Consider the following 11,557-nt stretch of genomic DNA (forward strand, 5'->3'; position numbering starts at 1 on the left):
GGGGGGGTCTGTGTTTTATTATCATAGCTTTAATCTGTTTGTTCTTTCTTCACTATTAAATTCTGGTGGCCACAGTTCTCCATTTCCTCTTCTTCCATTTGTCCCTTAAGGTTTCGTCTCTGCTGTCTTACCGCCCCGCTTGGTGGGAAGACATTTGGGGGTGGAAAAGCTTCTCTCTTGTTCTTGGCCACGGTAACTTGGGAAATTAATTTTCTCACTCAAACCCTCCTCCTTATCCATGCACAGTTTTTTTTTTTTTGCTAAATCTGATACTGTAAATTGTTTTGTTTTTTTTGTATTTTCAAAAGTTGTAGTTGCGGAATGGATTTTTTTTTTGTCAATTAAATTGGGTCAATCTTTTCTTGTAAATATAACAACCTGCAGACTTCAATTTGACATTGTCAATATTATGTCACGACATATGATTACATGAATATACGATTCTTGTCAATCGGGACTAGGGAAAATAAATAGGTGTGCTTCATGTAAATATTAAATAACCAAAGGCATTTTTTTTGTTAGAGCAAAGTTAATGAGTTGCTGCTGGATGATCCTTGCACACTTGTGACTGGCCTGCAGGCTCAAGCCTGCCTGAAAAGCATTTTTTTTTAGTCTAAAATGCTCGCCTTTTTTTTTTTCTTTTTTCCATGTGGTGGCTAAGCCTGGATTCCTTCAGGCAAGTTCACTTCCTAAAAGTGTCACTGGAAAAGTTCCCGCGAGCGAAATGGGCCACTTGACAGCCATTTGGTTCCTGTACAGTGAGAAAAGCCCCCAGTCGACATTGCTAGCTAGCGCCGAGCTGGAGTGGATATGGCTTCCTGTTTGATGTGCTTGGGGGGGGGGGGGGGGGGGGGGGGGGGTGTTAGGGAAATCATTTACTCAAGGCACCATTTTTGACACATTTTCGCACCTCCTCCCTCGCCACTCTCTTTACTTTTCAACGTGGATCTCTCACGCCGTGCTCCTGGTTATTGATCTTCATGTAAATCCGAAGCAAAATGTTTTGGAGTTTTGCCCTCCAGTTAGCCTTGCCCACTCACCCCGGGATCCGTTTCGAGGTTTTCTTTTCCTTGCGAGTTAATGCTTAGTTCATTGGCTGAATAATTAGTACAAGAGTTGGTGGGAATGTTAAGCTCCCCGTGTGGATTTACTCTGCTGGATATTTTCAATTTGATTACGTTGCTGTTTGTTCATATTAGCTACAGTAGCTTTTGATTTTCACAGCAGCATAAATCGAGAGCCTCATTTTTGCCTGATTTTTATATACGTTTTATAAAGTGGAACAAAACATGCCTGTGAATTTAATTTTTCTTAGACGCTGAAGTCTCATCAGATTTGCTGCCCTCAGGCAAGGAGCTGACATTTTGGCCGACTTTACATAAACATCTTATTGAAAATTATCCCATCGAAATCATTGGTCCATGAAGGGGAGGTTGTATGTTGTTGTTTTTTTTTTCCGAGAAAGCGCTTGTAGTCTAGTGTACTCAGTTCTGCCGAGTACTGCGCGGATGTACCGATAGCATACAGTAGAGCGCTTTGTCCGTGTCGTGACATAATGCTCTTTATGAATGAGTGTTATCATGTCCGTAACACTTTTTGACCTCCGTGCAAAATATGGAGACGGCCCAAAAAAAAAAAAAAAAAAAGCTTGCATGTTTGCCTTGGCTCCATGGAGACATGACGAAGCCTATCATCCAATGTGGTCTGCCATGTATTTATGAGTCCGGAGCTGAGGTTGCCATGGGAACTAGCATGAACCCTAAGGAGTAGCTCCAGCGAATGTACAGTAGCCTGGCCGTGAGAAATGCTTCCGCTGGCTTTTCCACTCGCACGCAGGAACAATGAGATCTGTTGAACGGAGCTCGACATGCCTGCAAGAGATTCCACTTTTATGCTTTTTGGTTGGAGATGGAGCTGCCAGACAAGCAAGCTCGAGGTGTTGTCAATAGTGAAATTCAAATTATACTCTGAAATTCAAAATACTTTTGTTACACAGCTCGCAAACTGAACCACGTTGCTGAGTGACTTTGTTTTATTTCAACTCGGGCCGTCTCGACCGAATATAGCACACCGACTCTACCTGGAGTCTGTTCTGTGGATAAATGATATGTGTGTTACTCTCCTCCCGCCTACCGGTTTGGTTCAGCGGGGTCAAAAGTAGTCTTAAAACAGAAGCACATACGTACACGGAGCTGCAAGCACGGGTGATCTCACGCTTGTTTCAGGCCATGTGAGAGCCCAAACAAATATTGATTGTTACTCTCGTTCTTATTATCTACACACATGCTTTTACGGGCAAACCTACTTTGGTTGGCCTACTTAATCTTCACTTTTCTCTGGTGAATTGAAATGAGAAGTTATGAATACACAATGTACGTATGGGGCTTTTGTTTGGAAGCCATTTCACACCTGCGCACACACAGATTCATGTTCTGTTTAGTCGAGCTTAAGCGCGGCGACAGCATTTTGACGATTGTTTTTGTACTGTTATCAATTGATTGGGGATGCCATGTCGATGGCAGGATTAATAAAGGACTGTGACAATTCAAGAAAATGGAAGAATTTGAAGCCAAATCACTCCATTGAAGCTTCCAATTCTCATTTTAGATGAAGTGTAATGTGCCTTCTGCAAAATAAAATTATTGTACCATAACACAATGTTGATAATCACCAACAAAAGTTAGCTTAGCGTAATATAGCCTCCGCACATTCATACATGCGCTGCCTATGGCTCCAACTTAATTGAACGCAGAGCGGCTAACGGTTAGCCACTTAGCAACCAGTCGCTAACCAGTCGTTTTATACTCGAGTTTGCTCTTGTCCTCAGAAATACCATCATAGATCGAATTGTTGTTTGAGTGGTTGTGGTACTCCTCTCCATCAGGTACCGGCGAGAGCGGCAAGAGCACTTTTATCAAGCAAATGCGAATCATCCACGGCTCGGGCTACACCGATGAGGACAAGAAGGGCTTCACCAAACTGGTCTACCAGAACATCTTCACGTCCATGCAGTCCATGATCCGTGCCACCGAAACACTCAAGATACCGTACAAGTTCGAACAGAACAAAGTGCGTCCCACCTTCATTTTGCTGATGGATGAAAATCTAAAGTCCCGTACTGACTAAAATGCTTTTCGCCTCTCAGAACAACGCGCAGCTGGTGCGCGAGGTGGACGTGGAGATGGTGACGTCGTTCGATCAGCCGTACATCGGTGCCATCAAGATGCTGTGGGCTGACCCTGGCATCCAGGAGGCCTACGACCGCAGGAGAGAGTACCAGCTCTCTGACTCCACCAAATAGTACGTCCGCCTCTTATAAAACCATCCACTCGCGGAACATGTGCGTCCAACGCTTAAAAGGGAACGAATGGATTATTTTGGAAGAATACATTGAATGTGCCAGCTCCTGTCCAAACAAGGCAGGCCTCACCGCAAGCCACCATAGCTACGATGATTGACAATTCAATCAATGGCGGTGTGATTAATATGTTATCTTTACGTACTGTTGGATATGACCAACGGTCTTGCAAATTCACTCACAAGAGTGAAAGGTAAAAACATGGTGGCTGCCGTAGGCTAGTAATTATGTTTTACATATTTTTGTTAGAATAAATAGTTAAGCGCGTCAGATGAAGACGCTATGCACATTGAAAATATAACAAAGTTTTGACGACTTCCTTTTAAGATATTAACAAAAATCCCTTTCCAACATTGGTTTGTATCAGTTTGCATTTTGTAAATATTATAATTTTATTTAATGATATATTAATAATATATTTATTTTATAATATTATTTGCACACTTTTTAAATGCTTTATAAATGACCTTTAATGTTTTGGACTGTTGCATGACACTCACCTGCCACAACATGACGTACACCTTTAGAATCTATTGAGGTCCTGATGTCTGTCCGAATGATACTTGAAACTAAATTGAAAAAAAAAAGTCTGTATTGACATTGGAGGTGTACCTGATGTCGTGCGTGATGAGTCCGTATCCACGATGTCACATGTTCCTCCCTTCACAGCTACCTTAGCGATTTAGAACGAATAGCGACGTCGGGGTACGTGCCCACCCAGCAGGATGTGCTGCGGGTTCGAGTGCCAACCACCGGCATCATTGAGTACCCCTTTGACCTGGAGAATATAATCTTCAGGTACTGGTGGCCCGAGTGCCGCCCACGACGTCTCCGGTCGGCCCGGTTGCGAGCCGCCGACGCCGCTATCGCCATGAGCTAGCTTTGGGCTGCACGTCAATGCATCCCTGATGGTGACCTCCCAAAAGACTACGGTCCAGGTCTACAGTCCGTGTCGGGAAGTTGGCGTGTTGTGTCGCAAATTGCTCAAGTTGGACACAAGTAAAAGTCTTTGGGAGCCGCCATCACGGATGAAGCAAAAAAAAATTTCTTTGGAGCACCAAATTTCATCTAATCGCCTGACGGTGCTCGGGAATGTTTCCTTTGGTGACATGTGAACTGATCCACTGGCTTTTTTTTTTTTTGGAGGGTTTGTGTGCTGTATCTGCTCTTATGCCGCACTTTCTCTTTCCTCTCTCTGTCTCGCCTTCCGCTCTCCATCCTGTCTCCAGCTATCTTAGCGATCTGGATCGTATCGCTGAATCTTCCTATCTACCCACCCAACAGGATGTGCTTAGGGTTCGAATCCCAACCACTGGGATCATAGAATACCCTTTCGACTTGCAAAGCATCATCTTCAGGTAGACAAAAGAATTGCACTGCTTTGACTAACTTCAGCCAGCCCGTGTTTCCCGTGTGATGTCCGAGCGGCATGTTGCGTTACACCTAAAAGCATGTCTAACGTACCTTCTCCAAGCAAGCCCATTACGCTTGTCCATATACGCTGGCACCTTGACTTACGAGTTCGATTTAGTCCTTGACGAAGCTCAGAACTTAAGAATTACCCCGGGTCACGACAACAGCTGGTGTTTGTGTCTGTGAGCAAAAAAAAAAAAAAAAATGGATGAAGCAACGGCTCTCACTTTGAAAAAGCTCGTCTGTCGAGGCACTCGTAAATCAAAGTACCACCGTATTTTGTACGCAAAAGTCACAATATTCTAATTTACTGAGACCCAGCTGTATTTTGTGTTTCCTAAATCTCCCCAAGATGAGCACTTTTTACACGAGAGCCATTTTTTTTCCCCCTCGTGCTACATCCTTTCAAGATTTAGCCCACAACCGGTCCAGCTTTCCAATCCCTTCTCCTGCAAGAAAAAGCGAGAACCTCAAAATGGACGTAGCGAACAAGCAAGAGTGATTACAGTCGAGTGCAAATCGATAGGAAGCCATCATGCCAGCCTCCTCCTACGCTTGGCAAGGCTGGAAATAACCGCAATGTGGTCGCACTCGAGAGCTTCCCGGCCGCTCGGCAGCAGCGAAGCTGAGAGGCTCCGCTCGGCCCGGCTGCCGCTGCCGGTGACTCACTTCACGCTCTCAATGGCTTTCGCGTTTAGCGAACAGGCCAAAAATACAAACATGCTCTCGGGAGGCGCTGCTTTAGGTGTGCATCTGTTTTCACTGAAGCGCATGATCGTTGAGTCGCGTTAATGCGGAGCGTGTCAGCCACAATGCCAGATAGTAAGGAACAAGCACATGTTGTATACTCGGATGACGACCCGCCCCCAACGCTAACAAGGCAGCCTTTCATAAACAGTCGTACTTCCTGCTCTTTTAATTGGCTTTGAGAATGTCATTATTTCTTTTTTGCTCATCCAGCAAAGAAGCAGAGAGTCCACGGTGAAAGTGGGTCACTCGTTCTCGAGAGGCTGCCAGTTTGCCTTTGCCGGTTCTCATTGATTTGCCCTTTTTATGTTGTCATCGAGTTTTTTTTTTTTATTTACCTGTTCGGCGTTAAATGATCCACCATCCAGTTCCGTTTTGGTTGCAGTTCCGCTGTCAGATGTTTTTATCGCCACTGCGACACAGATGTGAAGGAAGCGCTTCTCGGAAATATGTCACAGAAGAAAATTAGTAGACTTCCCTTGTTTTGTTCATTTTTGAATTTCTGGGGGAAAAAAAAACTTGGGCGAAGATAACAAAATGAGCTGATAATAGTTTTCTTGTTAGTAAGCAAAATCAATGGGAATACAATTAAACTTAAACATGTTCTATATTTTGTCATTGGAAGAAACTAATTGGTCAAATATTTTTTTGGGTGAGAACCATTAAAAAATATTTTTGCCTTGTATTATGTGATATTAACATGATGATGGAGAACAAGAAATGGAAGAAACCAATTGGTCAAATATTTTTTGGGTGATTTTTTTTTTTTTTTTAATTACTCTTTGCCTTGTATTATGTGATATTAACATGAGGATGGCTTAGAACTTGGCCCAAATCTTTTGTGAAAGATAGATGTCCTTTTGCAACTCTTTATTTCCTGCATGAAAAGCACATTCCTCGCTGTCACCTTCGCCGTGTTTAAATTCATTTCACTCACTTCACGTTTCCTTTGATTGACACCCTTCATAGTTTGATCAACGCATGCACCTCTTTACTATGAAGATCCGTTCCCTACATGGAAGCTTTGTTCATATTGCTCCCCGCTGTTTGTTTGACGCATCCCATTCAGGATGGTGGACGTCGGCGGCCAGCGGTCGGAGAGGAGGAAGTGGATCCACTGCTTTGAGAACGTCACCTCCATCATGTTTCTGGTGGCGCTCAGCGAGTACGACCAAGTGCTGGTGGAGTCGGACAACGAGGTGAGAGACATTTTGCATGCCTGAACCGACACCAGCCGTGTGACGTTTTTATGTGCTCACATTTTTCAGAACCGCATGGAGGAGAGCAAAGCGCTGTTCAGAACCATCATCACATATCCTTGGTTTCAAAACTCCTCTGTCATCCTCTTTCTCAACAAGAGGGATCTTCTGGAGGAGAAGATCATGTATTCTCACCTGGTGGACTACTTCCCGGAGTTTGACGGTACTGCTTTCTTCCATTTCATGGTCATGTTGTCTGTTTCGTTGTGGTTGTAGACAGATGTCGTTTTCCTCATTTCAGTTATCTGCCATTTTTGGTTTTAATAAAAAAAAGCTAGAAGAATAGAACAATTTTTGATAACCCTGAAAAGATGAATTTGTTATCAAATAGTGCCGTCTTGTGGCTAAAGGGAGAACTACAACACAATGGCCCCTGTATTTCAATCCTTTTTTTTTTTTTTAGGCCCTCAGCGTGACCCACTGGCAGGCCGCGAGTTCATCCTGAAGATGTTTGTGGACTTGAACCCGGACAGCGACAAGATCATCTACTCGCACTTCACGTGCGCCACCGACACGGAGAACATCCGCTTCGTCTTTGCCGCCGTCAAAGACACCATCCTGCAGCTCAACCTCAAAGAGTACAACTTGGTGTGAAGTGCTGTGTGACACAAGGAGAGAGGAGAGAGAGCAACACACACATACACACACACATTTTATTATCCACTTCCGCCAACACACACACACACACACACACACACACACACGTCTGCATGGAACACATTCATCGGTTTCGCTCTACACTCGCTATCTCTCTTTTTTTGGGGCTCCTAACAGTGTCCGCGAATCCATAGTTGAACCTTTCGAAATTATCGGCAGTGCTTGCGTGCGGCGGCGTGGCCCACGTCAAACACGTAACGCTTTAAAGGGCTCCTCTCCCTAATCGCGTACGCCGTGCATGCTGGACACGACGACAGTGTGCTCGTTGTGAGGAATAAATCTGTCGATGTTTAAACAAAAAAAAGAAAAGAAAAAGCTCCAATTCAGAGTGAACACACTCTGCTGAATGTAAATACTTTTGCTTACACATTGATGACTTATCTACTTTTTGCCTACTTTGTAATTACAGCGGCTACACTCGGAAGGATTGTAACCCGCCACACACAGACACACACACATACACACACTGCCCCCTCGGCGTTTGAAGTGTTAACACCCCTTTAAGAAGACAGCACTACCACTCAGTCGACTGCAAATCACTCCACTGTCGCTTTGCCAAATTGACACCACGTTTTCACTTTTTTTTTGGTGTAAATAGAAATCCAGTCTATCGCCAGTATTTCTTGAGTGCAGGACTTGGGATCCGGTCCGCCATGCAGTTCTCTGGCTCTTGAGATGTGTCAAATTTAGGAGAACCGCCGGAGAGAGTAGGGGGGAGTTGTCGCTTCTGTGTATTTCCGTAAGTTGTGGTTTCCTATTAATCTCAAGGGCGAGGACTTCAGATGTTGCTTGGAATTGATTTATTAGAGTTCTACGTTATTATACCGATTCCACGAAACACACACTCAAATTGGAATCTAGCTTTTTTTTTTCCTCCTTCAAGTGCAGTTTCCCAACTTTTATTGTACGTTAGAAAAAGCGCACAGCATACCGCCAAAGAAAAATGTCACGAAAAGTACATTAACTGATGTGATGAGCACAAAAGCGTATATTCTGTTTTATGAAAGGTGACGTAGGTTAATTGTATCTTCTGCCGTCTAATAGTAAAGCATTACATTGTTGTGCTTGTCGCTATATGTCTCTGGCATAAAAAGACAAACAACAATATATTCGTGGAATAGTGTGCAAATCTTCATGCTTGTATACGAGCTTAAAATATAAGCAATCGAATTAACTCTAGGACGAGTTGGTTGAAGGGAAAAAAAAGCTAAATAATTATAAGCCCTACCCAAATGTTAAGGTACTGTGGGAATTCCCGAGACGTCACGCCACTAAAGATAAACGTGCCTACCAAATGTGCATTTTCACCAGGATGAAAAAAAAAAAATTCAGATTACTATTTTTAGGTCACAACGTCATCGCTCACCGATTTTCTGTTGGTCACATGACGTTGTCAAGCTGAGTTTTCAGGAACTGTAATGTCATTTTCAATCGATAGCAAGCGGTGCTACAAGGCAAGATGTCCGCCCCACGACTCTAGATTTGTGTCGAATTCATATCCCACCAACTTATTGTTAATCGGAAAACATTTTCAGATGAGTAGGGGAGCATAGACGATAATATTGCTAAGAACATTTTTGACTTTGCTTGCCCTTTAACATGCGAGTGGCTTTCTTTTGTTCCAATCGTGGAAGCGACCTCCCCATTTATTGCTTCTCATTCAACCGCATTGCGTCAGTTTTTTTTTTTCTATTCATCAGGCACATTTGATGAACTACGAAGTATTTTTTTTCTTCCCCTCTTTTCCTTTATGCGTCCTGGATCTGTGGGGTCTCCTCTCTGTCATGCTCAAACAAGGAGACTGGCTTTTTTACTGCTGTAAGATATCCAAGCTATTTTAACGGCAAAGACGTGTTTTATCTTTCTGACGTCTTTTTAAAAAAAACAGTAGAACGGCAGCATTGGCTCTATTTTCAGGTTCACGCTTTATGCAAAAATTGTAAGAAAAGACAAAAAAAAAAAAAAATCCAAAACTCATCTAGTGGTTGGTTGAATATTTACTGTTGGAGCATTCTTGAATTTTTCTTTTTTGTAATTTGAAAGCCGAAGTTGTCGACTGTTGCTACCGATCTCATATCGTGCGTGTCTGTTGATGTTCTTACTCTTTCTCTAGAGCAGGGTTCCCCCAAAACTGATGCTGGCTGGGCTCAGATATTTTCTCGCGCGTAGTTTCCCGGCAAAGGGCTTTTTGATTCTTGGTCATGAGTTTCTTGCTCTGGTTCCGTGTACAGTATTTGGCAGTGATGTATTTTATTGAGCGGGCAGGCAATGAGGAAGCACCTTTCATATTTGGCTCTTGGGTTGATCCAGTTGAGGAAGCCCTGCGCTACGGTTCTTAATATAGAATTCAGGTGAGTTGTCACCTTGTCATCACAAGGGCTACTATTAGCGGCTTTGATTTTGGAGGTGGTGGTGGGAGGGGTGGTGGCGTCTAAACCACAGATGCCTATATGTGATATTCCTGATGGCTTTTTGTTTTCTTCACATTTGCCTTTTTTTTTTTTTTTTTTTTTACAAGCATCTTGACTCCCCCTTTCCTCGTCACTTTTTCCATATTTTTGCTCAAACTGAGGTGTCCCCTCATTTTGCATAGCAATGTTTCCCCAACCTATATTGAGCCAAGGCTACATTAAATTAAAACGTGTTGGCACGCCACCAAATGAAAAATATATACTGGAATTATGATGGTATATGGTGCTAGTGGAAGAACATTGAATCGTTCTGCCTGTCACTTTTAGCTGGAATAGATTTGATTTGTAATCAATTATTTTGGGACCAATTAAATGAAATTGCTTGAGTGGAAAAATCTCAGCACATGACCAAAAATGTCACAAAAATTACAGAAATGGGGCTCGTTTCAATTTAATCACAAAGATGACTTTGTATCAAATTAGTGAACAAATTTACTGCCAGAAGCATCTCACTGGCCAGAGACTCAGCTGCACTGTTTGTTCACAGTCTATTCATTCTTTCACTGATCTACTGTGTTCCATATTAGTGGTAGGTTCGCGTGCCGTACCCAAATTGTCCCGTATTGGTAAATACAAAAGCGTTGTGCCGTTACGCTCCTAGCTAAACAACTTGTATTGATTGAGACGTCAAGGTACTGTTCATGGCCATCTAGTTATTGAAACAAATGAATCTGCTGCCCCCACCTTTCTTGATTGGATCGTGTCGTCTCCATGGGTCAGAGCACTGAAATGACTTGATACTCGCGTTCTTTTTTTTTTTGCTTCAGCTTCCTTTCTTGTAACTGTCACGTTCAGCTCTGATCATTTTTGTAAGGCAGACACACTTAACCACGTGTATATTTTGCAACCACTTCATTTTTTTTTCCCTTTGTTTTTCAATAACTATGTAGTGGTGTACAAATTGAAAGTAATGTATTTTTTTTTCTTTTTTTTTTTTTTTTTTTTAAATATACCAAATGTAAATTTTGTACCATGAGTGTGCCAATGCCCTTTCTTTGTAAAGCCAAACTTTTGACTTAATACTTAAGTGCCAATGTCATGAGAGATGGGGTGGGGGGAGGGATGAGGGCCCATGAACTTTCATGGTCCACTTTTTAAAAATAAATAAACACTAAATATGTGACTAATTAACAGTTTTATTCTTTATTTAAGATGATTGATCTGCTGTTTTTAACTGCATGTGATTGGCAGGGAGGGTGGCGTCTGCTAGCCATGCTCTCATGGGAAGGGTTGTGCTTATTGATTTACAGTATTTTAGCCATATTTTGTTTTTTTTGTTTTACATTTCAACCACTGTTGCCTGAACCTCATTTTAACATGAAAACAACTTTCATAACCTTCTCCTTTTCAATGTTTCAATTGGAATAAAAAATATTCCTATACTCTACATGTACTTCTTTGCCTCCTTTTCATGTCCTCACATGCACCTCCCGCTTCCATTCATGTCACTTTTCAATATTAATAATTAATTTAGTTAATGATAATTCATAAACTAATGATGTAAATTGTATCTTATAGTTGCTGATAGTATTTTGTAATTAAGAATTACCATATCGAATCAGCACAACTAATTAAAAATTATAAACGGACTTTTTTTTCGATCAATTCCCTTATATGTCCACAGAGTGGCGCCATTTTCTCAGACATGCGCA

At 42.3% G+C, this 11,557-nt stretch overlaps 1 protein-coding gene across 5 annotated transcripts in view; it reads left to right on the forward strand.

Moving 5' to 3' along the window:
* LOC148388634 (guanine nucleotide-binding protein subunit alpha-11) overlaps positions 1–11,298 on the forward strand; it is a 37,256-nt gene extending 25,958 nt beyond the window's left edge. For 3 of the 5 annotated variants that reach the window (XM_088395143.1, XM_088395142.1, XM_088395138.1), the window contains 7 exons: positions 2,885–3,069; positions 3,146–3,300; positions 4,028–4,156; positions 4,588–4,716; positions 6,588–6,717; positions 6,787–6,940; positions 7,181–11,298. In XM_088395143.1, coding sequence (XP_088251269.1) covers positions 2,923–3,069; positions 3,146–3,300; positions 4,028–4,156; positions 4,588–4,716; positions 6,588–6,717; positions 6,787–6,940; positions 7,181–7,371 — 1,035 coding nt within the window. In that variant the 5' untranslated portion in view covers positions 2,885–2,922 and the 3' untranslated portion in view covers positions 7,372–11,298. The remainder of the gene's footprint in view (positions 1–2,884; positions 3,070–3,145; positions 3,301–4,027; positions 4,157–4,587; positions 4,717–6,587; positions 6,718–6,786; positions 6,941–7,180) is intronic. The other 2 variants (XM_088395141.1, XM_088395140.1) reach the window with 2 other exon arrangements.
* Positions 11,299–11,557: the final 259 nt, after the last annotated feature.

Source organism: Syngnathus floridae, chromosome 13, assembly GCF_059516105.1.
Source record: "Syngnathus floridae isolate MCC-2025c chromosome 13, RoL_Sflo_1.0, whole genome shotgun sequence".
NCBI classification, from domain to species: Eukaryota; Metazoa; Chordata; class Actinopteri; order Syngnathiformes; family Syngnathidae; genus Syngnathus; species Syngnathus floridae.